Genomic DNA, 27,010 nt, shown 5'->3' with positions numbered 1-27,010 from the left:
TTCTGCCTGTATCACTCACTGTCTATATCGCTCACACTCTGTCTGACTCACTCTCACTCACTCACTCACTCACTCACTCACTCACTCACTCACTCACTCACTCACTCACACTCACACTCACACTCACACTCACACTCACACTCACACTCACTCTCTCTCACTTGCTACCTTCTCTTGTTGCTACTACCCCTCCCCTCCCCCTTTCTCCCTCCCCTTTCCCAATCCCCCCAATGTCCCTCCCCCTCTCGCTCTCTCTTTTTCTTAACAGCCTCTGTCTCTGCGCTCCTGTTCATTCCCCATTCCAACATGTTGGCAGGAGGACGAAGGGGAGGATGCTCCGCGCTGCTCTCGGTGCGTTCCTGCCACCCTACCGGCCGGCGCACGCTGCCACTGCCTCTGCCTCTGCTGTCAGTTGCCTCCGCCTGAAGGACTTAGGAGAGGAGGCGGAGGAGGAACCCAAGGATACGTTGGAGAACAGGACCTCTCACCACAGGGGGTACAGGAGCGACAGCAGCAGGAGAGCGAAGTGGGGCAAGTGCTCCTCGTCCGTGGTAGAAACTCCTTCTGCCACCACCACCACCACCTCCTGCCCTCCGGCTCCCGGATCCATGTGGCAGGAGGCGATGATGAGGAGGAAGAGGTACCTCCTGGACCGGACGGGGGAGTCGGCAGGAGATAGAGTTAGTGAAGGAGGGTCAGGAGTTGGAGGAGGAGGAGGTCGGGTGAGGAGGAACAGGTCATCGGACTGGCTGTATGAGTCCTACTACCGTATGAGCCAGCAGCATCCGCTCATCGTGTTCCTGCTGCTCATCGTGATGGGAGCGTGCCTCGCTCTGCTCGCCGTCTTCTTCGCTTCAGGATTGGTAAGGCAACTCACTCGTCAAGTTGCACAAACATGCACCTACTCATAGCAGAGTGTCTCATGTGTACAGACAGATGGTACCCCCACCCACCTTCTCTTGTTAGCACGGATTGCTGTATGCATGCATGCAACCCCCCTTGATAACAGTGGATTTTCTCGAAAATCTACTTAAGTGAAGAAAAAACAAACTACAAAACAAATAAATGCTGAGTGTACAAAAGTACTCTCTCCGGGTTACACATGGCTGAATGAACAGATTTTGTGTATGAAGTTTCAGAAATATATTACTTACATACTGTATACTCATGGAAGTTGGAACATACAGCGCATATAGTGCTTCCACATCCACGCTTCCACACAAGCACCCGTGCACAAGCACATAAATTGGCTTATGTGTAGAGTTCAGTCGACTACATGCATGCGCACAGCATGCAGTCCCTGTTGCAGCAGTAATGTGAGGAGAAGACGAGGGCACAAGATGAAAGTGAGTGGATAAGGGGCTTGGTTATTGTCTGAGCTCATGGTTGACTGAACTAGAGAGAGGGGAGAGCTGGAGCGTAAAGAGCCAAGGTCTGTTTCCACCCAATCTCTAGGTCTCTGTTAGTCTGGAAAGGAAGGCATGTTAGATGAATACAAATCGCACACACACACACACACACACAGATTTGGTTGGCACTGTAATTAATATTTTTATTATTGCTTAATATTTCTTGTATTTATGATTCAGATGTTTTTAGTAGGAGAGGCTTTCCCATTGACCCATTCCCGATATGCTAGAGAGAGAGAGAGAGAGAGAGAGAGAGAGAGACACACACACACACACACACACACACACACACACACACACACACACACACATACACACACGCTCACAACACGTTGAATTGTGAGCTGGTAGATCGGTTATTTTTGGTACGCGACACCCACACACCCAGGCTTAACTCTCTACAGCACAGACGCCAAAAAAAAACATATATTTTGTTTTATTTCTTTTTTGGGGTTTCTTGCATTAGGCGTGAACTGGCACCATATATGGTAGAATGATTGGGACTTTGTGTGGCCTTGAGGAGGAGACGGGGACATCATGTGATTTCCATGCACCATCATCTGCAGCAGATGGATGGGTCAATAGCAGACAGAGTGTGCACATCCATGAAGACAAGTGAATCACTTCTGGATAATTAGGCTGAGCCAATCACATGGAAAACACAGCTATATCAATACAGCGAGAAGGCAAACCTTTTTTTTAAGTACATAGGCTATTATTTAAATCTAGCAGGTATGAAAATAGCCTATCTATCTACAAACTCATAATGTGTCCCATTGCGACACCTTGGGAGCTTGTAGATCGGCTATTTTCCCTGTTTATGAAAATAAATGATTTTTTTTGTTTGACATTTTTCTATGTTCAGCCCATTTTCACAAAATTATTAGTTGTGCATCACCTGTGCCAAAGTTTTGCCCACGTTCTAGCAAGATGTTAAAGCATAATTTATACAGGAAACAAGGAGCAACAAGGACATTTAAAAAAGTATATATTTTTCCATACCGAAAAGGAAATATTCAAAATGTCATTTCATTTTGATCAATAGAAATCCACCCGCCATTACATTCAAAGAGTACCAAGCACAGTGACACATTAAAAGCCTTAGTGTTAATATTATTTCCATTTGCAAAGTGTAACACTAAGGATTGTACTGTGCACCATATCCTGGTAAATGCATTTTTGCCACGGCAGTAGTCAGTCCTCCCCAAAGTAGACCTTCATTGTATTTGTGGGTGGGCAAGAACGCAAGATTGTGGACCTCCCTGTCGTCTCTCTCACTTTGCTCTGTCTCTCTCTCTCTCTCTCTCTCTGTCTCTCTCTCTCTCAATTTCAATTGAGAGAGAGATAAGATAAAACAATAGCTATAACAGAGCTGTGTTACATTAACACTTTGAGTAATACTATCTTGTGAGACTATAAAATATTGTGCATTTTAGAGATAGAGATAGTTAAACATCCATATAGGAGACGCTTTATACTTTTCAAAGTTGACAGCAGTATTTCAATGTTTTAAACATGTTATAAACATTTGGTGGTTTTCAAACTCTCCTTGGGCGTAATCATGTAATCCGTGGGAAGTACATGTCTCTGATGTCTTGGTATAGTGGACAGACGGTTAGGAAGTGTAGCTCAGTCTCTACCTCGTTTTGTGTGCATAGTCTGTCTTCTCTTTGGAGCCAGGTCTGCCTATGGGGGAATTTCTCAATCGTAAGACTGTGTTCGCTGAGTCTATAAGGTTCGTAATCCATTTTGGAATTATATTCCACTAGTAGTTTTGGACTGGAACCAGTTGGTGTAAAGCTCATTGAGCATGTTGATGAACTCATTATGCATGTTGTGCTCATAGGATGTGATTCTTCCATGTGTGGGGCTGGGAGTGGTTGTTTTCAGAGCTTGGGCATAAGTGTATTGGGGTGTGGTTGGTGGTGCTTGCATGTGCGTGGATGGTGGTGGGTATGTGTAGTATGAGGGGGCGTGGCCACATGGGCCTGCCTATGGTGCGCTGGCATGACCTCCAGGTGGAGCAGGGGGGGGGCCTCGGCTGTAGGGTGGTGTCCGCTGGATGAAGGCGGGGTCTCTCTCTCTCTCTGCACTCTCTCTCTCTCTCTCTCTCTCTCTCTCTCTGTCTCTCTCCATCCCACTGGCTGGTTGACCTAAATCCTGTGCTGATTTGGAGCTCTGTGCTGGGAGAGACAAAGCTAGCTATCCACAGCCCTTGGGGACCATCCAGTCGTGTGTGTGAGTGTGTGTGTGTGTGTGTGGGCCTGTGGGGGGGGACTCATTAACATGAGGACCCCTTAGAAACGAGTTGCTACAATTCAAAGGGCTTTTCTACGGAGCCCCTGAGTGGCCATGGTAAGAAAAATAAATTATCTTGTTCGAACGAGATATCTCGTTTTAACAAGATAATTATCTTGTTTGAACGAGATACTATCTTGTTTGAGCAAGATATCTCGTTTGAACAAGATAATATCTCTCGTCCGAACGAGATAATGATCTCATTCAAACAAGATAATTATCTCATTCAAACGAGAACGCGTTTGAACAAGATGTTATCTCGTTTGAACAAGATATTATCTCGTTTGAACAAGATATTATCTCGTTTGAACAAGATATTATCTCGTTCGAAGTCGAACAAGATATTATCTCATTCAAACGAGATCTTGTTTGAAAGAGATATCTCGTTTGAACAAGATATCTCATTTGAACAAGATATTATCTCGTTCGAACGAGATAATTTTACTATGGGCTCCATACTTATCCTCTAGTGAAATTTCAAACTAAATAAAATCAGAATGACATTGGGGGGGACAGACAGAAAGAGAGAGGGGGCCCTCTATTATTCACTCTAAAAACAATTCAAGACATTTGTTAGACATTTGTTTGAATTTAAGGCATTTGTTAGCCATGTGCAGTGGCATAGCACAGTATGAGTGGTAGGAACACACCTGTTTTATTAGAATTGTTCATTCTCATCAAGATGTGCTGCTTAGACAGGAAAAGTTACCTGTACTTATTTGCTTTATTTAAAAACTCTATACAGTTCTATATTCAAATCTATGTGACTGTACAAACAGATTCTGCAAGAGAATGAGAAAATAAATGAGGCACAACAAGTTCTTTCGCATTCACACCATTGGAAAAGCCCTGCTGGAATGGAGGTCTGCGGCGTTATAGCGATAATTTCGCTGTGATATCTCCATTCTCCACACATCCACCTTGATGGAACTCTCCTGAAATTTTTATTAGAGCTCTCAGAGCTTTCAGGAAGGCAGTAGAGGAGCAAATCCATTATAAATGGTGCTACAACTGAACTGGGGCCTTAATGACTTTGGTCTTATAGCATCAGTGGCTTTTTAGGATATTAGCTTTCTCTGTTTCAAATGCTGTATTTTCAGCAAACATAAAGATCTTCTATGAAATTTAACTATAGTGCCAATTAATATAAAATACAACAATTAATTTAAAAAGTAAACAAACAAAACCTGCTACTGAATAAACCTTACACCCAACCAACCAAAAGTAGTTTGAACTGACATTGTGATAGATAACTAGTATGGCTAAAAATAAATATTTATATTTATAATAGGGAAAAAAGGCAGTTGGTGGAGGGTGGCACATATTGTATACTCATTACTCACTGAATGGGACGCTAGAGAAAAGGCCACAGGGTCACCAAAATCTGTCCGGTTCGTCCTACAATCTTCCAATTACATAATGAGATATTCTGTGTGCTAAAATGACTAATTTGGCCTGAGAGTGGTGCTAGAGGCAAGCCAACATAATGGTTTCTGTCAAATGGTTTGGATTCATCCTCCAGGGTTTCATGCAATCAAGTTTCATGCAATCTGTATATTAGAGGTTGAAATATCTTGTGTGTAAATGCACAATTTTGAGTGGTGCAACCACTCAAGCTATGTGTGTGGGTGGCTATTTCTGAGCACGAGAACAGCATGGTTGTTTTTCACCACCTGTGCGCAACCTAACACACACACAAACACACATGCGGGGCAGCTCGCCGGAACCGGCCAGGCCCCCTGGGCAAGGAGTTTCTGGGGGACAGACCTACATAGACATGGCACTTAGATAGATAGATAGATAGATAGATAGATAGATAGATAGATAGATAGATAGATAGATAGATAGATAGATGCAGGTTGAAACCATATTGTATTGTGTAAGTAATTTGTGATGTGTGTGCAAAGTGCAACTTTTTGACCACAAAAAATATATGTTTTGCCCTAAAAAAATATGTGAATAATAATAATCGTTGTAATTTGAATTTCAATAATGTTACAAATTAAAGATTCACTCTCGCAGTAACTAACTATCTAACTAACTACAGTAGAACACAAACACTTTCCTGAGGTTTATTGCGACAAAAGGTCGCTCTTAGTATACAAACGTGCATTAACACTCTAACGCAACGCTCTACACACACACACACACACAAGCCACCGCCCACCCACTCCACAAACGCACGCACGCACACACACACACACACACACACACACACACCTTCAATCACTTTATATCATTCCCAGCTGATCCCGCAGCTCTGTAGCTGAACTGGAGAGGGGGAGCACTTGATTGCTTACACACGCTGGCCGTGCGGGCGTGTAAGCACCGCCCGCATTCATTTGACTTTGAATGTGTGGCTCCAGGCGGCCCCGTAAAGACATCAAGCGCTATTCTCCCATCACATAGCCAGCAAAACAAGGAAGTGTGGCTCGCTCTGGTGGGCGCAAAGTGTAGCTACTTGAATTGAATAGTTTTATTAGGTTAATATTGCTAAATGTTTGTAACCGTTTTAGAGAAGAAATAAGCCACGCGAGGTCCCAGCTTACCGTGGATTTTATAATGTCTGAGAGGCGTAGTTAGATGGTAACCTGAGACCTCTTCTGGCTTATTGCTTTATTATCTGTGATGGACATTTGTTTTGATTTCAGTGGTTGAGCTGCTAACAAATATTTTAGTATTTCAAATGTCTGACTCATCAGACATTGGTCTCACTTCCTTCCTGGACAACATGTCTCAGTAAGACAGCCCTTACCCTCTGCACAAGGAGGGGCAGTGCACCAAAGCATCATGGTTATTGTAGGTATTCAGCATTCCAGTCAAACCCTAGTCCTAGTCAAACACACAGACTACATTCTTTTTCTGTCCATAGGGTGCAAATTCCAAATTGTGCTACTGTTACCTACTACAAATACTATTAACATTGAGTGACTGCAGTTGAAATGTCGGTGAAATGTCCCTTAATTCTTTCTATGCCTTGGACGTGTATACATGTCTTTAGAATCAAAACCACGGGGTGCTAAGGACGTGTATAGCCAGGCGTCTTTAGGTATTTTGTATTGCTGTTCACTTCCTTGTTTGCGGCTCCAAAAGAATGGCTCGTAACTCCTAATCTAGGGAACTCTCCATGGTTTTGACCAGATGGACAATGTTCTGTCTTTATTTCTGACTTCAGCATGCCTCTCGTTTAGAATATTACCGCTTCTAGAGAGACTTTAGCGTGACCAGCGTGAGGTAAGAACGGAAGATTATGCCACCCGCTTTTGGGGGGGAACGGAAGGGAGGGGCTTTTCAGAGTAAAATCTGCCATATCTGCCTTTATTTTTGAAGAATTCCTTGGCAAAAAAGTGTCTTCACAGTGAGCATGTCAACTATCCAAATATAGTTTTAAAAATCTTTAAGGGATGGCAGTGCTCAGTGCTCACAACTATAACAAAATGCAATGGTGAATGATATACATGTAGTTATTGCAACCGTAGGTCACATTTACTATGAAAACCTCCATCTCCGGTCCGTCAGTTAGTTAGTCACCCTACGCCTCCATATATGGTCAGGCCTCGTGACATCACACCTCCATATATGGTCACGCCACGTGACATCACATCATCAGATGTTGATCTGACCTCATCAAACCTTGTACACTCAAGACACGCTCCATATATGGCCAGTACATAATTCATTCTATATGTTGATCTGACCCCCCATGCCAAAGCGCCAGTGCTCGCCCAGCAGTCTGCCATCACTCAGGCGGATGTGTCTTGCCCTCAGGGCATCTTATTGTTGGTAACAAGACTACTCGCCCCGTTTCTGTTTTCCTCCCAGAATTTTCCCCAGTGACGGCTGGACTTTGAATTTCTCTAACTATAAACTTTCATAACAGCAGAGCAGTACAAATTTAATTTATGAAAAGCTACTACAGTGAAGTCTGTTCACAGAAGTTGTTGTAGGATATGTGGGGATTATCTGACGAGGTACCATTTGAGGGGGCAAAACCTTACATATACTAAATAATACTAAATTGTTTATAGGTTCAATATAAGTCAAATAATATAGCCTTTCCACAGGAGTATCTTTTTATATTTTTCCAAAAAGAATACAAACAGCCAATAGCATATTACAAAGTTATCCCCCTCACTGGGGAAAATTCCGGGAGGCAAAACGGGCAAGCACCGGGGCGAGTAGTCCAGTATTCTTATTGTTAGTCCTCACTCCTCAGTGTCCATTGTAGTTAACAACGCATCTCTTCTTAAAAGCAGTGTTTTCTAAGGATGCGTTGCAGCTTATTCTGCAAATGCAGTGGGTTGAGGTCAAGGGCAGATTATGTTCTGCAAAGTGGCTTGTGGAGATAATGACTTGAAGAGAACAATCTGAAGGAGGTGAAACAGTATTTGAGTAGAGCCTGCTTCTAATAACACATTAATTTTGGTCTATTACATTTCTGTCAATGTGTCTTTCTCCATTTTGATCACTCACTTGTTTATTCAGTTCATCTCTTACAAGCATGTTAAATTTGTGAAATGTGAATGCGACTAAAATAATGTGAAATGTGAATCCTCCTTCAAAACCGCTCTCAAAGAGCACATACGGGAGGGTGCATTTCGAAACTGGCACCTGTAAAAAAGTTAAAGTCCCCCTCTATTTTTGAGGGGCGCTAGCCCCTTCTATATACAGGTTTAATGTTTTTTAGTTCAATGTTTGTTTTAAAAACGAAAATTTACGTCATATTGTCCCTCATTGCATCATATTGTCCCTCATTACGTCATATTGTCTCTTTATTGTTAATGGCATTACATTTAATGTTTGTGTTGGCACCGTTGTTTTACATCACCATTACATTACCTAATCAACATGAGTTAGACTTTAATATATTAGTGCCCCTCACTTCACACAGGTGTGATTTTTCTATACTGTTCACACATTCCCTTTTTTCCAACTGTGTATTTGATTGATGACTTTTATTTTTGTATTTTGCATAGATGTGTATATTTGTATGTCTTTAAATGCAATCTGTTAATACAATTTTCAATCAATCAATCTTTCATTGTCTCCGCCAGGGCCGGCCATGGCCAAGACTATGTTTTGCCATCCGTCCATGTGTGTCCGTCCATCCGTTCCTACAGTATGTCTGTCTGTGAACAGCTCACCTCTGTCACCATTGGCTTGTTTGACGTGAAACCGTGCAGTGTGCACACACACTCCCTGCATGCCAGAACAGAACCTCTGCCCCAAATTTGTTTACATCGGCTTATTATAGCGCCACCAGGTGGTCGATTTCTATTCCTACCGAGTTTCTCCAAATATCACACAAATCGGTACACAGTATTCTCTATAGTCATGTAATCAAGACGGATCTGTTTGACTTTTCATATTCCATCCTGATTGGCTAAGATTGGCATGTGAAGTTTCAGTTTGTAGGAGTTGTTCACTTTGAACAAAATGCCTTAAATCATGAACGCAGCGTCCGGTTGCCGTGAAAGGCAGAGGAAGAAAAGCCACCCTTTTCACATTGTCCTTTTATAGCGCCACCAGGAGGCCGATTGTTGCCTGTGCAATAACTTTAATCAACATTAATCCCTCAAATTCTATTTCTACACTTACCTCTATATTAGTCCGGCAGCCGGGCTTGTGGGGTGGGAAATTTGGTATATAGTATATTTTGTATATCTTTTTATTGGCCTAAAATATTGTTACATTCATGAATCCACTTGCTGACCGGCTGTCGGTATTGAGCAATTTGTTTTATAGGGGTTTATGTGATTAAACATTAACATCCTATATAAGGCAAAAAAAAATTTTCATTATGCTTTAAGTAGCATGTAACATGTCAAACTAGGGGGTTTTCATAATTCCAAGCATTAGTTTTGCACAAAAAACACTCCTTAGGCTAAAAACTGCCATAGCCGTGGACATGTCACATGCTACATAAAGCATAATGAAAGTTTGAAAATCTTGCCTTATATAGTACGTCGTAGTACGTCGTATAAAAGAAAGTTAAACTCTTCTCTCTGTCTCTCTCTATCCCTCGGTTCTGCTCTCAGTATCTGCCTCTCTTACACAGAATACTTCCTCTCTTAATTAACTTCTTCCACTGACCTCAGTTGTTTGTTTGTTTCCTTCTCTTAGGACATCGAGGACCATGTGGCCTTTGTAATCACCGTTCCCACAGCTATGGCCATCTTCCTGGCTGTATTCGTGCTGGTCTGCATCGAGTCTGTCTTTAAAAAACTCCTGAGGGTTTTCTCCCTGGTCATCTGGGCCTGCCTGGTTGCCATGGGATACCTGTTCATGTTTTTCGGGGGCATCATCTGTCCTTGGGATCAGGTAAGATGAGACTTTTCATTTGCTCTTGATTTCCTCCTATATATACCCCTCACTGATGCCTCGATTATTTTAATAGTGTACGCAATGCGTTTGTGAGCTATTATTGTACGCCACGAGGAGTGGTGGTGTCAGCATTTTGAATCGCAGCTTTTTCAAGTGACAGTTCAAAGCTCTGAGGTCTAGAATCCATTGTATAATCAAGTATAACACAAGGTTACGTGGTTTAGCAGACTAATCAATTTAGTCGATTATAAAAGATCTGAAATTTCAGCATTCTTTACCTATACTAGTCTCTCGAGACAGACTACGGCACAGACAGACTTTTTACTTTGTTTGCCAATGGGTTCCCAGATTGTTCTTTGCCAAATGTCAAGGCCATTGTTACTATTTCCTTTATTTGGGGTACAACTTGACTCAAACTTCATACATGGGTTCAGTATCAAGAAAGCCTGACGTTTGTCAGCATTCTGCAGGTGTGTTATAGCTCTGGAACCTCATTCTCCGCTACTAGCTCTGAGATGAGACTTCTGGACCAGCGACAGGTCTCGATTATTACCTTTATCAGCACACGGTATCCAAAAAGTGAAGGTAGTCCAGGAAGCAAACAGATGTCTGCAATTGGAAAGTAAAAAATAAGCGACGGGTTGTTTTCTCATTCAACACCTTGGCTGTGTCAGTACTGCTGCAATTTCCTGCAATGAGAATACATGGCACAGGCTGACTAAATAAGCGATTTAAATATGTTTCAATTTGATTTTATGTGCTGTAATTGTGCTATATTTGTTGGGTTGTGTGGCAATGTGCCACAGAACTTTGTGTTTGTGTTTTGCACAGTAAATGTGGTGGAGCAGCGAGCTGTTGTTTGTAGTGCGTGCATGCGTGCATGTGTATATATTTTTTTATTTTTCTATTCATCAATTTATTATATCCTGCCACACTAATAGCCAGCGCAACACCCCATCCTTTGTCTGCCTTCTCCTACCAAACCACACCGTTTGAACACATCTCACCATGCACAACACCAACTGCGTGCGTGTGCGCGTGTGTGTGTGTGTGTGTGTGTGTGTGTGTGTGTGTGTGTGTGCGTGTGCGTGTGTACGCACACAGATCAGATGATATTGGTTGTTGATGCTTGTTTTTGTTTGTTTGCTCGTTGTATTACTTGCGCTTTCATCTTTCAAACTTCACTGACGTGAAGAGAAAGTTAAGCCACTGATCCAACTATATGATGTACTTGTATTTTTTCACAAACAAATATCAATAACAACTCCACGATTGCTACCGATTCATGTAGCGCCTACCCGTCCCAATTGCTTAAGGCATTGTTGCAAAAGGTCATGATGAAACATAATACACGTCATTATTATGCTTTTCCTGATGTGTTAAAGCTCTGAGTCTGAGCCCGAATGTGAATTTGAAGTGTGTGATAAAAGGGGATCTGGGGTGGAGTCTAATTATAAGGAACATGGATGAATGTGAAAAAAAGAGGTGGCCTAGAAATGGGGGGAAATCTCCTGTGGTTTCGATTTGTATTTAATCTCTGCACAGAAATTCCTGCCCTATATTCTAAATCATAGATCTTCAACAGGGGTTCCAGGACCCTAGGGGGTCGTCAGAATTAGTTTAGGGTGGCAGCCATTTTCTTGAGAGATAGACTTGTATTAATTTATTTTATTTTAAATGAAAAATCTATCAATTACTCGCCGCATGAAGCCTTGAATTATTTTGTCTTTGGCACATTCCTGAGCTCTAATTCAGTAATTGAGGACTCTGCTGTGGTAGGAGACCAAAATTAAACTATATAAAAGGATAATATAAAGTCCAAAAGCATACTGATGATTCAAGTTCAAAAACAATGTTTTTAATATGGGTTGCTCTTGTTAAGATCGGTCTCCTATTAACTTCAATTAGTCAAATATTGGATTATTGACTCAGGAATGCGACAAAAACAAATCTCCATAAATTCAAGGCTTGGGGTAATTAATGGTGAAATATTACTTTAATTAAAATATCTGAAGATATACAGTATATGTAACACAAATTCAACATATGGATTATTTAGCAAACCTATTAAGTTGTAAACAAACAATGTTGACAGTTCTGTCAAATTAATTAATGTGTCAAGGCCTTTATTTAACAATAGTTGAATATGCAATGTGTTATACAATGTGGGGGTGGCTCCCTGCTTCATCTCTCTTTTAGCTAAGGATATGCTTTTCGTGTAAAACATGTAAGATCTCTGTTCTAAATCAATGTCTCTTTTAATGTTTCAGTGGTTATCTGGTTTATCTCTGTGTACAGTCTGAGATGACGGTAGACAGACAATTAGACTCTCGTCTGTCTGTCAAACCAACCCCAGGATAGTAACACTTGCAGAGAGGTTGTTATTTTGAGAGAGAAATGTGCCGCAATATGAATACATTGTACATATTTTATTTTGATGGTAACTGTTGTAGCCTATATTCGCAATATTACAATCAACAAAACTATAGCTTTGTCATATTATTGACACAGTGTTTCCGTATTTATAACTGTCGTCACACAGTGACGCTGGAAAATGGCGACCAGAACTATGTCAACCTAAGCGAGTCTCCACCCTGTGCTCGTTCCTTATAGCAGGGGTTCTCAATGTTTTTGCCTGGGGACCCCTGGAGATGCTGCCCCGCCCCCAATACATTCTTTGCTTTTTGTGTTTGGCTTTTGTGCTTTTGAACTTATTGATAGTCACAGTGAAGACAGACAGGAAAGTGGGATAGAGAGAGGGGGAGAGACATGCAGCAAAGGTTGTCATGAACGGGACTCGAACACGCAACACGCTGTCAGGCAAAATCCTATATGTGGCATGCGCCTGGACCACTAGGCCAGTAGGCACCCCCTCCCCAATACAAATTGACCGCTACAATAGCTTCAATATTAGAGACAATACATCATGAATAAATTCTGAAAGCAGGAAAACAAGGAAATATCAAGGAAAGTTGTACTGTACTATGTGTACTATGTAAACTCTTAATTTCCATTTTCCAGCCATTCTGTTTTTGTTCCTTTTTTTAATAATCTGGGGACCCCCCAAAATAATTTGGCAAAATGGCAACCCCCCGAGGGGTCGCGACCCCCAGGTTGAGAACCCCTGCCCTATAGAACACTGGGTACTTTTGTATGTCATTCTCATCCATATTCTTGCCATTTTGAGGTCACCAGCGAACTCGTATGCATGCAACAGCAAGACATATTGGAGGACTGCTGTCCTACAAAGCCAATGTGCAGTAACTACGGGAAAACAAATTGGCCGATAATGGGTTTAAATGTGTTTGACTTTGAACTGGTCAGTCAAAAGAGATAATGGCAAATAAGTGATATTGATCTTGAGGTAATTGTTTATCCCCTAAATTCGCAGTGTGTCCAAAAACTTAATGGCACTTTGGCTTTGAAGGGCAGTATGGTATGTTCACTATTTTTTTAAATTTATATTGTAGAGCAGATCTTTGTTTTGGTGGTCTATGCTCCACTTTGATGCTCAAAAATAGAACCGAGCTTTGAAAGACCCGTCAACAAATTTTGGGTTAGAGGGGATCTTTGGTGTGTCGGATCTGCGTGTGCATCCCAACAGATTTTGACATGCCCAGCCAAAACAATGAGTACATTTCTTGACGCGAGTATATGACACTTCCTATCTGTCAGGGCCTTCACAGAACCGCTAGGTCGGAGATCTCTGAGCACTCTAGGGAGGCTTAAATGGCAGCTGACTCCCAGACTGGTATTTATACAGCCATGCTCTACCCCATGAATTGAATCAAAGTGAAGCTTAACCTATTGTGGAAGGCTTCCTTTCTTAGGATATTCTAATGTCTCTTCTACCTTATCTGTGTATAGCAGCAGGCACAGACAGGGAGAGGGAGAGGGAGGGAGAGAGAGAGAGAGAGAGAGAGAGAGAGAGAGAGAGAGAGAGAGAGAGAGAGAGAGAGAGAGAGAGAGAGAGAGAGAGAGAGAGGGGAGAGAGAGAGTGTGTGTGTGTGTGTGTGTGTGTGTGTGTGTGTGTGTGTGTGTGTGGAGGGGGGGTTATCTGGCTGGCGGATTACAAGGCACAATCGGTTTTGTTATTGCTGTTTGGTTTAGCTGTGCTGTTGTTCACAACTACAGGAGGAATGACTCTACATGTAGAGTAGAATAATAGGAGGACGTCACATAACTCAGGCTGAGTTCCAGGTGAAGACAAACTGTGGCCAGGCGTTTACTTGCAGGCCGGAAATATTTCAGTGCATTTCATAGCCATGCACATTACAGCACCATGGGACCACTAGTAGTGGCGCTCATTGTACATTTATTTTACTGTATTGTAGCCTACTGGAAAGCATGCACTGTACAAAATACCCTTTCATGATTGCTATGAATTGTGAAATGTAGCGCAAACCTGATTACTTAGTATTGTTGCTAAAGATCCAGATGAAATCACATAATTATTTAGCCTTCAGAAAGTAGTAGAGCAGCGAAGCAGTAAAAACGAAGTGGATGGCACAAATTTATCTCAGCAGTGCTCTGAAACTCTTTAATGTGATTTCAGCAATCGATGACTTCAAAGCATGCATTTATCAAGCTATTTAGATTAATTAAGACGTTGGCAAGGTTTCAGGATTCCTGCACTCTGCACACATGTGAAAGCATCTTACAATGAGCCAAAGCAAAGTGGCGACCTGAACAATCATCTTTCAATATTGTTGTAGTCATAACTGAAGAGAAGGCCATACTGTGATTTTACCAACAGATGCAAGCAGTATTTATTTTGTTGACTAAGACTAAAATACTAAAAGACTAAGATTTGAATATTTAGTCGACTAAGACTAGACTAAACAATTTCACGAGAAATGGCGTGTTATTCAAAAGACTAAAAATTAACACTGGATACAAGTCAATGATAAATACACAGATTAATATATGGCAAAGTCCCCGTATATTTTAAGAAATGTTTCGGGTATGCAAAGTACAGCTTTTTTTCTGTCTTTATTTTTTCACCAGAGCCAGTGTAACAGATGTGAGCCATCCTGCTTTTAAATAATGTTGGCAAGGGATTATTTAAATAGGAGCCACACACACACACACACACACACACACACACACACACACACACACACACACACACACACACACACACACACACCAGTGTCAATCTGACAACCAATCTGAGGTCTTAAAAGGATCCCTGCCTAATAAGACAAATATGCCTTAAAACATTGTACTTGCCATCTATAACTAAAATAAAAACACCTTAAATATTTTGTTTCTTTCACAAATAGAGAATCTTTTACTCAATAGGAACTGCTCCTGTCGCAAGTTGATGATGTCAATATTTCCATGTGTGGTCCAGCCCTATGGAATATATGGAATGCACATGCTAGTAAAAAGTATTTCAAATATTGCTTTGATGCTCATATTATCCTTCGGAAGTATTAAGTTGTTTATTATTAGCATATGCATTCCATACATTCCATAGGGCTACATAATATGGACATATGACATTGTCAACTTGCGACAGGAGCAGCTCCTGGAGTGAAAGATTCTTTATTTATGAAAGAAATAAAATATTTAAGGTGTTTTTATTTTAGTTATAGAGGTCAAGTATAATGTTTTTGGTCTGGATGTTCCGGGGACCCCTGCGAGGTAACTCTGTCATTTCTCCACTGTTTTGGACGTGGGAAGACTCGCTGGACCCGGGCCGTCCCCCTGGCCGCGTTCTGTCATTTCTCAAAGATTTTGTCCAAATATAATCAAAGTACAGTACACTACAATACAGTACAGAGCACAGTACAGTAACTATAACAATAAATGTATAGTTGCACCGCTCAGTTCACACAGGTGTGATTTTACTTATGCAATGGAAATATGTCTTACTCCACTGTAATGTAATAGTTGGACTGTTGCTTTTAGCATAATGTGAACTATTAATGCATGGTGTGTAAGTATAACGAACAATCTATCACTAATATGAACAAAGGTTTGTTCAGATATGTACAGGCTATTGACAGTGGACATGAAGCTGGTATACAGTATGTACATTTTCAGCTGGCCTTCCCTTGGTATATGGATAAAATATGTACAGTCAAACAGTGAACAATGAGCAATGCACCGCCCATCAACACATTTACAGCTATTAACATAAGCGGGAAACTATCAAAATACTTTAGTATACACCTCAGTAGTCCATGTGCATATGTGGCAGGAGTCATTAGTATACACCGCAGTAGTCCATGTGCATATGTGGCAGGAGTCATTAGTATACACCTCAGTAGTCCATGTGCATATGTGGCAGGAGTCATTAGTATACACCGCAGTAGTCCATGTGCATATGTGGCAGGAGTCATTAGTATACACCGCAGTAGTCCATGTGCATATGTGGCAGGAGTCATTTAGTTCAATACTTTAGTATACACTCAGTATAGTCCATGTACATATGTGGCAGGAGTCATTTAGTTCAAGAACAAGCATATGGGTGGTCATGGAGTTTTATGGCTACCAACAGCACAAAGGCTGGCCAAGTCACTGCCTGCCTTTTGCAGTGAAAAGATCCATTGACTCACCATTTTATTCATTCCTGCTTTGTGATTACAAAGCCTTAGTCAGCTTCATCAATACAGACCTTAGAGAAGAGACTGCCACTGTATATTCTTTGAGATAATGTTGGTGAGAAACGCTGTCATACGGAAGAAATTATCCATTAGCGTTTCCACTTTATTGCTTTTCCTCGTTCAACTTTTGGCTCATCTTTCATTGAAGGGAACAGAAAAGTGACTTCTTGTTGCAATTACAAAAAAGCATGAATAATGAATAATACATGAGCGGGTTGTCAATAACTGGAGCTAAGTGAAAAGGACTGCCGGAGCATTAGTATTCTCTTAGCTCTTGGCTCATGTACTTTAAGGCCTCTGATGAGAGAAACTGGTCAGCATGGTAAAAGGGATAGCATTCAAATTCAGTGCATTATTTCTCCACCAAAGTAACTCAGTCTAATTCTCCACCAAAGTAATTCAGTCTAATTGCATGAACAGTGTGATTTTAGCACACTGGCTACATTTACAACAAACGCACAGTATGTGGTCATATTTCTTTAGATATTTGTAGTGAGACAGAAAACTACTGTAAGAGGCTTTTAAAACATGTCTCCAGCTTGACTCACACTGGGGACATTGTGATTATTACTCTACCGGCCTGAACGAATACAAACACACAGTCGCCCCGGGGCAAATCGGAGGTATTCACCTGGTATTCCTAAATAGCTGGGGAGGAACTTTGGCTTTTATATTGGATTCATTGCAAACAGACTTTTGGGGTGAGCCTTCCAGTTACCCCCTGAACAACTGGTTTCTGACCTTTATATGGCACAGATGGTTTCATTGATTTCTGAATTCTGGTTTTATTGATCTGTGCCATAAATCAGTTATTGTGCTTTTATCAATGCAGCCTGAGATGGTCTTAGCCCACTGATTTGTAACTGAATAAAGAAGACACTGGTACCATACTGGACTCTTGCCCAATTTCACAGTGTCCATCCATGTTGATCCTCTCTGTTATAATGAAATTATGATATAACGCTAGATCAGCATTCTCAGTCTGAAATTACATTGAAGAATGCAGGCTGATACTCTGCAGGTTGAGACTATTTTGAATTTGTGGTATAGTGTTCCTTCTTTGGTCTTAACACTTAGTTATAGTGGTGAAAGTGAAAATTGAGCATTCTAAGCTATATATATATATAGCTACAGAATAATAATTCAGTAACAGGGCCCCATCTTGCCAGCTCTTAAACATAAAATAGAATTTCAGGTCGAGATATAAATGTAATCCAATCAGGAGAGAGAACACATTAATCAGCTTCCATTTTAAATCATTCCAGTTACAAATTTTGCCTGCTCGTTTATTTGTCGGACGGACCCAAGGACGGAGCCAGCCAGAGACACACATAGCTCCGTAATGGAGTGGTTTCACCACTCGAAATTGTGTGTGTGTGTGTGTGTGTGTGTGTGTGTGTGTGTGTGTGTGTGTGTCTGTGTCTGTGTCTGTGTGTCTGTGTGTCTGTGTGTGTGTGTGTGTGTGTGTGTTAGGCTGCGTAACAGGGTTGTGAAAACAAACCAAAAGTTATTTTCGTGCTCGGACACACAAAGCTGTCTATAGCCCTGCACACACCGTCTGCGAACGCCGCACATCAAAACAGCCGCCTCCGTTATTATTATTATTATTTTTCTTAAATTTTTATCCCACGATTTTGTAACCCAGTTTTCTTTTCACCCAGTGCCAATTGTCTAATGTAATCCTGGGTGCTACACTTCCTCTGCCAACCTGGGGGGGCAGCGGACTGACCTCATGCCTCCTTCTATGCATGAGGAGTCCAAGCTGCTTCTTTTCACCTGACAGAGGGGAATTTCCCCGGCTGGACGTAGCGCGTGGAAGGGACACATTATTCCGACCAGTTCCTTTCCCCTCCATCAGGCGCCCCGGCTGGCCAGGGACCTCCGTTATTTTCAATGAACCTATCGCACACCGGCGGCGTCCGACGCTCGCTGACGCCTCACCTGACGCGCCGATACACCACTGTTCTATTTTCCAGGCGTTGCCGCGTCACTGCGCACCCGGTGTGTGCAGGGCTTATAGGAGTGGTTGCTTTACTCAATAAGTCAAAGGTTGCTTATAATAAGTAGACACTGCCTTAAGGAAGCAAAGCACACACACAAGGAGCCACAGTACCTTGGCGCGGATACACTACATCCTTCTAACATACACATGTGAAATGGTACAACTTATTTGTACCAGCTGAGTCAAACCATTTGTCAATGCAGATGCCAGGGTTTGACAGCCAGCAGCAGTGCATCCAGCTTGGCCATGGTGCTCCAACGAATACAGTTGACCGTTTGTTTACTGGTGGGAAGCCAGCATGTGATGATTTCACGTCACTTTGGATTTGACTTGCCCTTTGATGTGCCTTAGGGGGGCACAAGAAGTTTAAGAACTACTTGTCTACGCCCTCCTCCAATGGTAGGCAGCAAGATGGACAGTACACGGTTGAGAGAAAATGACGTTGTTGTTATCCTGGACTCTGTCCCCTCAACAGAGCCACACTTTCAATGTATTCCTCTTTCTTCCTCCAGCATTGCTGTCTCATGTACTGCATGTTTATCAGTCACACTGTCTGCATTTATGTCCATTTCTTATTCTCTCTCATGTTTACTCTGCGCCTTTCACAGCACTGTACATTGTCATCGATGTGGAATCATATTTCTGTATTCTCACTGTAATTCCAAGTCACTTACAGAAACACTATCTCTCCTCGATGTCACGCTCCAACCTGTTAGTTTAGAATTGGTAAATGGTGTATTTATATAGCGCCTTTATCCAAGGCGCTTTACATAAATTGTGCATTACATTCACACACACAGTCATACACCGATGGCGACAGAAACCATGCAAGGCACCAACCAGCACATCAGGAGCAATTAGGGCCCTGATGAAGACCGTATAGGTCGAAACATGTCGGTTCAATAAAGTTTTCCTCCTTTTTACATCAAGTGTGCCCGGATCTCCGCTTTATTCTATATCCAGGAGCAATTAGGGGTTCAGTGTCTTGCTCAAGGACACTTTGACACTAACTCTGGGGGAGCCCGGGTTCGAACTGGCAACCTTGCGGTTACCATCCGGCCACGAGCCACTGCCGCCGCCGTTTAGCGAGGTGTTAAAAGCGATTTGACTGGTTGAGCTGGCCGACGAAATTGGCATGTGATTATTAAGATGATATGCCAAGATGTCTCTTGGACTTACTGGATTACTGAGAACACATTACAGGATAAAGAGAACTGCATGCCCAATACCAGCAGCACGGTCACTGCGTGTGGTCCACCTCTTAGATGAGAGCGTTTGCTTCCCCCATCTTCTGGCATTTATATTGCATTATTAATGCTGCTCCTGTACTGTAGATGGTCTCACTTGACACACAAGCATATCCGTTTCCTCAGCAGAAAATTATTCAACATGCAGAATACGTCATCCTTCTTAAATTAAATCTCTCTACGTACGTCTATGTCTGTCTGTACGTCCGTCTGTTATTCACGTATCTCTGGAATCGTCCGGCCGACCAACTTCAAATACTCCCTAACAAAATTTAGAGTTTGATAGATTGGATAATTTAGGCACTTGGTCTTAATTAAACTTGGTTTAAAAATGGGAGTTGCTTTTGTTGTTTTGGTGGTTGCTCACCATAGAATCCAGACGTGGTGTGTAGGCCGAACATTTACTATCAACCAATTAGATTAATGAGCTGCTCTTTGGATCTCTGGTCACCAGGATGTTACAGTGCAGTTGCTAAGTGGGTGTCAACTCCAGAAGAAAGCAGTAGGGGAGGGAATGTAGAAGTCAGAGTTAATTAAATGCTTTTGGTACTGTAGTGAGGACGGACACAACTATGGGAACATAGGGAATAAAAAGGTGTTGAGACGGTAGGTGTCATTCTTTCAAACAGTGTCACCTGACAACTAGTTTAAGCGCATTAAGAACGTTGGCTTTTGTCTCGACTCTCTTATACAATGCTGTCATTACCAGCAAGCAGCGACACGTGTTACTGCCTTTCACTGTAGGTTTATATTTGATAATGCTCTGTATGCCACTGAAGAAATTACTTACCTTCTTGTCATGGAGTTGCTAAGATACCACCATGTGATGTGCTTTAAATAACTAGATTAATTAGCTGAATGACAAAGAACACGGTTATATACCCTGATTATAATGTGCTAACATCCTTTAGAGAGAGCAAAAGTAAAGACATAAAGGCATTTTGACTTACATTGTATTTTACATTCCCCCATTCACACACTCATTCACTCACTGACAGTGGAGGCAACCATGCAAGGCACCAACCTGCTCATCATCAGGAACATACTGTAGGGGTTCAGTCTCTTGTTCAAAGACATTTTTACTTTGATTAGGATCGAACCGGGAACCCTTCGACTCTTACCTTCTGAGACACTGAATTTATGAATTAACCACATGAACTGTAGCATCCCTATTCTGGGGCTAACATTTGGTGAAAATCACAAGATCTACAATCTCCCAATGTCGTGTCAATTAGTTAAAGGGCCACTTCACCCCTTCTGCAACCAGAGCTTATTTTAATGATGTTTAGGACACAAGGAACACTTTCTTTTTTTGTGTGTGTGTAATCACTCCTACAACCAGCAATGTCCGTGTTCACCCGCCTATGTGTATCTGAGCACCAGTATATGACTATTAGTACCAGTAGGGGCGCTGTGCCAGAAACATAGAGAGAGATAGTGCTGCTCTGTTGCCTGCTAATGAGAGAGAGAGAGAGAGAGAGAGAGAGAGAGAGAGAGGAGGAGGAGAAGGAGGGGAGGGGGGGAGAGGGGAGTTGCACCACTCAGTTCACACGGGTGTGATTCTTTTTAATATTTTAGTTATGAAGCCTAGGTCTAACTTCCTTCCTGGACTACAAAGTCACACCTCCATGCAGCCTCCTCCCTCTCCACAAGGAGGGGAAGTGCACTGAAGCAATCCAGCAATTCAGCAATCCAGTCAAACCCTAGTCAAACACACATACTTCATTATTTTTCTGGCCATAGGGTGCAAATTTAAATTTGTGTTACTGTTATCTACTACAAATACTAATAACATTGAGTGTCCTGCTGTTTCTTCCAGCGGTGAAATGTCCCTTTATGTGGTCAAGAGTTACCAGGAGAACAAACCAGAGTCATATGTAATTTCTGTGACTGTGGCCAGTGCATCAGAGCAGATGTGTTGTGACTGTGGCCAGTGCATCAGAGCAGATGTGTTGTGACTGTGACCAGTGCATCAGAGCAGATGTGTTGTGACTGTGGCCAGTGCATCAGAGCAGATGTGTTGTGACTGTGGCCAGTGCATCAGAGCAGATGTGTTGTGGCTGTGGCCAGTGCATCAGAGCAGATGTGTTGTGGCTGTGGCCAGTGCATCAGAGCAGATGTGTTGTGACTGTGGCCAGTGCATCAGAGCAGATGTGTTGTGGCTGTGGCCAGTGCATCAGAGCAGATGTGTTGTGGCTGTGGCCAGTGCATCAGAGCAGATGTGTTGTGGCTGTGGCCAGTGCATCAGAGCAGATGTGTTGTGACTGTGGCCAGTGCATCAGAGCAGATGTGTTGTGACTGTGGCCAGTGCATCAGAGCAGATGTGTTGTGGCTGTGGCCAGTGCATCAGAGCAGATGTGTTGTGACTGTGGCCAGTGCATCAGAGCAGATGTGTTGTGACTGTGGCCAGTGCATCAGAGCAGATGTGTTGTGGCTGTGGCCAGTGCATCAGAGCAGATGTGTTGTGACTGTGGCCAGTGCATCAGAGCAGATGTGTTGTGACTGTGGCCAGTGCATCAGAGCAGATGTGTTGTGACTGTGGCCAGTGCATCAGAGCAGATGTGTTGTGACTGTGGCCAGTGCATCAGAGCAGATGTGTTGTGACTGTGGCCAGTGCATCAGAGCAGATGTGTTGTGGCTGTGGCCAGTGCATCAGAGCAGATGTGTTGTGACTGTGGCCAGTGCATCAGAGCAGATGTGTTGTGACTGTGGCCAGTGCATCAGAGCAGATGTGTTGTGGCTGTGGCCAGTGCATCAGAGCAGATGTGTTGTGGCTGTGGCCAGTGCATCAGAGCAGATGTGTTGCAGCCAGCCGTCTCAATAGGCTCCATCTGGAGGCAGTCATCAACTATTCTGAAGAAAATCTATTTTTACTGAGCAATACATCAGCCATGAAAATCCTGAGACACGATGAGATAATGGAAAGCACAGAGTCAATACATTATTATAGGGTCCCTTGAACTAAAATAAAATAAACTGAAAAAAATATATATATTGTACATATTTTTCCTTTTCTTTTTTTCAGAAACTAAGAAAAACTCTTAATTTCCTCATTCTTTTGGTAATTAATTAGGGTTGGCAAGAGTGAATGGCCGCACTCAGTCTGTTTTCTATTTCTCCATAAAAGGATAATTCCGCCCTAGCCATTTTTTTACTGAATTATATTGATAATGTGTATATTAACCTAAAACAATAAAATAAAATAAAATAATGGTCACTGGAGCTTTAAGAAAAATCAGTTCAGACGACAAAAATCGTCTGAACTGAGTGGTGCTGTTGGGGTGTCTGACTAGTGGTTGTCTGACTAGTAGTTGTCTGACTAGTGGTTGTCTGACTATTGGTTGTCTGACTAGTGGTTGTCTGACTAGTGGGTGTCTGACTAGTGGGTGTCTGACTAGTGGGTGTCTGACTAGTGGTTGTCTGACTATTGGTTGTCTGACTAGTGGGTGTCTGACTAGTGGTTGTCTGACTAGTGGGTGTCTGACTAGTGGGTGTCTGACTAGTGGTTGTCTGACTAGTGGGTGTCTGACTAGTGGGTGTCTGACTAGTGGTTGTCTGACTAGTGGGTGTCTGACTAGTGGTTGTCTGACTAGTGAGTGTCTGACTAGTGGGTGTCTGACTAGTGGGTGTCTGACTAGTGGTTGTCTGACTAGTGAGTGTCTGACTAGTGGTTGTCTGACTAGTGGTTGTCTCACTATTGGTTGTCGGCTCACAGCTTCCCACTCTCACAGCTTCCCACTTCCCATCATGCACCTCAGCACCTGTGCACAGTGTGAAGCTCAACAGCGCCACTTTGTCACCTGTTGGTACCATAAACATACTATACATACATACATACATACATACATACAGGTACATACATACATACATGTGGCACCACTCAAAAAGTAGGCGGTCCTTGCGCTGGTTCTTCACTATGCGGATGTCTTGTCATGTCAACACTTTTCACATCCTCTAGAACAGATAAAACTTAACAAAATTTAAGAAGAGATCTAGCGCAAGGGCCGCTACGGAGGGTAAATCCGCTCAATCGGTATGGAAAACTTGGTGTGTTTATTTTATTATTATAATTTTTTCCAGTAGAACAGATAAAACTAACAGATAAACAGATAAAACTAACAAAAAATATTTTTTTGCGCGATTGAAGAAGAGATCTAGCGCAAGGGAAAATTTGAAGGGTAAATCCGCTCAATCGGTATGGAAAGCTTGGCGTGTTTATTTATAAAAAAAAATTCCCAGTCACCTTTTAAGCTGGGAGGGAATTCATAAACAAGTTTGTGTACTTGGTGACGAACGCACCACTGATGGGCGCCGGCATCTTTGTTGTCGTTGAAGGGGGCTTGCATGCACGCGGGGGGGTGTTGTGGTTGAGGACGGCTATGGTGTCATCGGTTCAGGAAAGATGCGTATTTGTTGTACACTCGGAGACGCAAGGGTTGCGTCTTCAGATTTGTTCACTCTGGGACCCAGTTTAAAAAGATTGTGTATTCAGTCACCCAAAACGCTGGTTCCGTGTCAACAAAACGGCAATACAATGAAATGCTTTTGCGAATACACCTAAAAACATCTCCATGTGTACGCGTTATAAGTTGAGAGGAGAATGCACCAGAGGGGACAGTCAGTGCACAAAAGGTTCACTTTCACTTAACGTGGGGTGAAAGGAGATAAGGACCTCTAGAGGCCACTAGCGGGACTTTAAGACTCTTGTTTCTATTGATTTGATATCAAGTTGAGAAATATATTGGCCGCTATTCTGTGTAAACTTCCATACAAGCACTAACAAAACATCCCATCAATGCTGAGAGAAGTATTGTGAGTCCTAAACCGTCACTGTGGCATGTGACATTCCTAATCTATAGAAACACTCACTGACAACAACTATGCTGCTGGTAGTATGTCATTGGACTGCCATTTAGAACTAATATTTCAACGGGGCACAGTGGGCCTCACAGCTAGAAGGTCCTGGGATCGATTCCCGCTCGGGGCGCTGTGGGCGCTGGCGGCGTGTTTCCTCCCCCACGTCATCAGTGTCCATACCCGAGGCGGGGTTGGCGAAAGGGCCTTTCTGTGTGGAGTTTGCATGTTCTCCCCGTGTCTCCTAGGGTAGGTACCCTCACAAAAAACATGCAGTAATCCTGGTCTCTAAACTGCCTCCCCCTGGCCAGCCGGGGCGCCTGATGGAGGGGAAAGGAACTGGTTGGAATAACGTGTTCCTTCCACGCGCTATGTCCAACCAGGGAAACTCCCCCCTGTCAGGTGTAAAGGAGCAATTTGGACCCTCAGGCATGAAGGAAGCATGAGTTCAAGTCCGTTGCTCTCCCCATGTCCCCCATATATGGGGACTAGGTTAGCGGAGGGTGTGTAGAGCCCAGGATCACATTAGATAATTGACACTGTAATGGGTTACAAAATTGTGGAAAAAAACCCAACTAATATTTCAAAATGCACCCATAGGTGAGGCAATAAAAAGCATTTATTTCTTGCACCAAACTGTGCTCTAGAACAACAAAATCTTCCGTATTTTGTGTTCTTGGGAATCTTGGCTCAAGGCACATCAATTTCTCAAGCCGTCTCCTCCTTCACCTTACCCCTACATTGCTACTTGCAGCTACATTCATATATTTTTTACATTGTGTTTGCTGAAGGTGAAGTGAGGTCAGAGGAATTTGCCTCAGTGCATAATGGGTGCTCTTCAAACATGGACCGTCCCCATCCTCAAGGCATCTTCCTGCTACCCTCTGCTCCACCCCCCCCCCTCCACCCCCCTGCCCCAGATTAAATTATGTAGTTTACACTTTCCCTTTCAGCTCTGGAATCAATTGGATGCTTATCCCAACTACAGCCTTCCCTTTCTGCTGACAGCAGGGAAGGGTCTTATCTTTGTGGGCCAGCCCCTGCCCTTGCTCTCCTGGCCCCTGTCTCTCTCTCCCCCTGTCTCTCTCTCCTGGCCCCTGTCTCTCTCTCCCTCTGTCTCTCTCTCCCCCTGTCTCTCTCTCCCCCTGTCTCTCTCTCCCCCTGTCTCTCTCTCCGTCTGTCCGTCCGTCCGTCCGTCCGTCCGTCCGTCCGTCCGTCTGTCTGTCTGTCTGTCTGTCTGTCTGTCTGTCTGTCTGTCTGTCTGTCTGTCTGTCTGTCTGTCTGTCTGTCTGTCTGTCTGTCTGTCTGTCTGTCTGTCTGTCTGTCTGTCTGTCTGTCTGTCTGTCTCTCTGCCTGCCTGCCTGCCTGCCTGCCTGCCTGCCTGCCTGCCTGCCTGCCTGCCTGCCTGCCTGCCTGCCTGCCTGCCTTTCTGTCTGTCTGCCTGCCTGTCTGTCTGCCTGTCTGTCTGTCTCGCGTGCCTGAGTGTCTCTGTTAGGCTAGGAGTACTGTTCCTTCATAATGGGGTGTACATGGAAAAGGTGACATGTTGCTCTTCTATGGCAAATAATATGTTACTTAAAACTAAACTAAAAATGTAAAAACTGTCCCTCACTAAGTGAAACTAGTCAGGCAGGAGGGAGGGTAGACAGGTTGGCACTAACAAGGAGTGATGGAACAGGCAAATAGGAGAGGTGACGATGTGAGATGGGGAAAGAGGGCGAGAGAGGAAATTAGGAGGAAAAGGCACTAAATAATTAGCCACTTTTATACCAATATCTTGCAATAATGCTGTGAAGAAAATTATTTGAAGTAATGGCTGATGACAGATGTAGGTAGAATTTATGTTTAATAAAAGACCAAATGCAATCACAAGCACATTGGAGGAGAAATTGAAGAGAAGCAGTTTGCAGTTCGGCAGAAAGGTGTGAAGAGGTGGGGTTGGCGTTTCCATGTTCTCCTCGTGTCCCCCAAGGTAGGTACCCTCACAAAAACATGCAGTAAACCTGGTCTCTAAAACGACCTCCCCCTGGCCATAATTGGCACTGGGTGAAAAAACTGGGTTGCTAAATTTTGGGATAAAAATTATAAGGAAAGAAGAAAAAGAAAGGTGTGAAGACCTTTGCCCATTGAAACGTTCTTTGAATATTATGAATATTACGAATATTCTCTCATGATAGAGCGTGAATATTGAGTGAGTGTGAGCACTACTGGTTTAGAAGGAATATTTTGTAGAATCGGCCCTAGGTCTTAATGGGTTAGATC

At 42.9% G+C, this 27,010-nt stretch overlaps 1 protein-coding gene across 4 annotated transcripts in view; it reads left to right on the top strand.

The window, feature by feature from the left end:
* Positions 1-332: 332 nt before the first annotated feature.
* The window catches only part of adcy2a (adenylate cyclase 2a), a gene marked incomplete at its 5' end in the record, with an annotated part of 111,510 nt that continues 84,832 nt past the window's right edge, over positions 333-27,010 (top strand). For 3 of the 4 annotated variants that reach the window (XM_083760309.1, XM_083760310.1, XM_083760312.1), the window contains 2 exons: positions 333-863; positions 9,831-10,028. In XM_083760309.1, the coding sequence (XP_083616435.1) occupies positions 333-863; positions 9,831-10,028 (729 nt within the window). The remainder of the gene's footprint in view (positions 864-9,830; positions 10,029-27,010) is intronic. The other variant, XM_083760311.1, reaches the window with a different exon arrangement.

The sequence above is a fragment of the Protomyctophum parallelum genome (genome assembly GCF_964188405.1).
Source record: "Protomyctophum parallelum genome assembly, chromosome: 3".
Classification (NCBI taxonomy): domain Eukaryota; kingdom Metazoa; phylum Chordata; class Actinopteri; order Myctophiformes; family Myctophidae; genus Protomyctophum; species Protomyctophum parallelum.
This window is presented reverse-complemented; position numbering and strand designations above follow the sequence as displayed.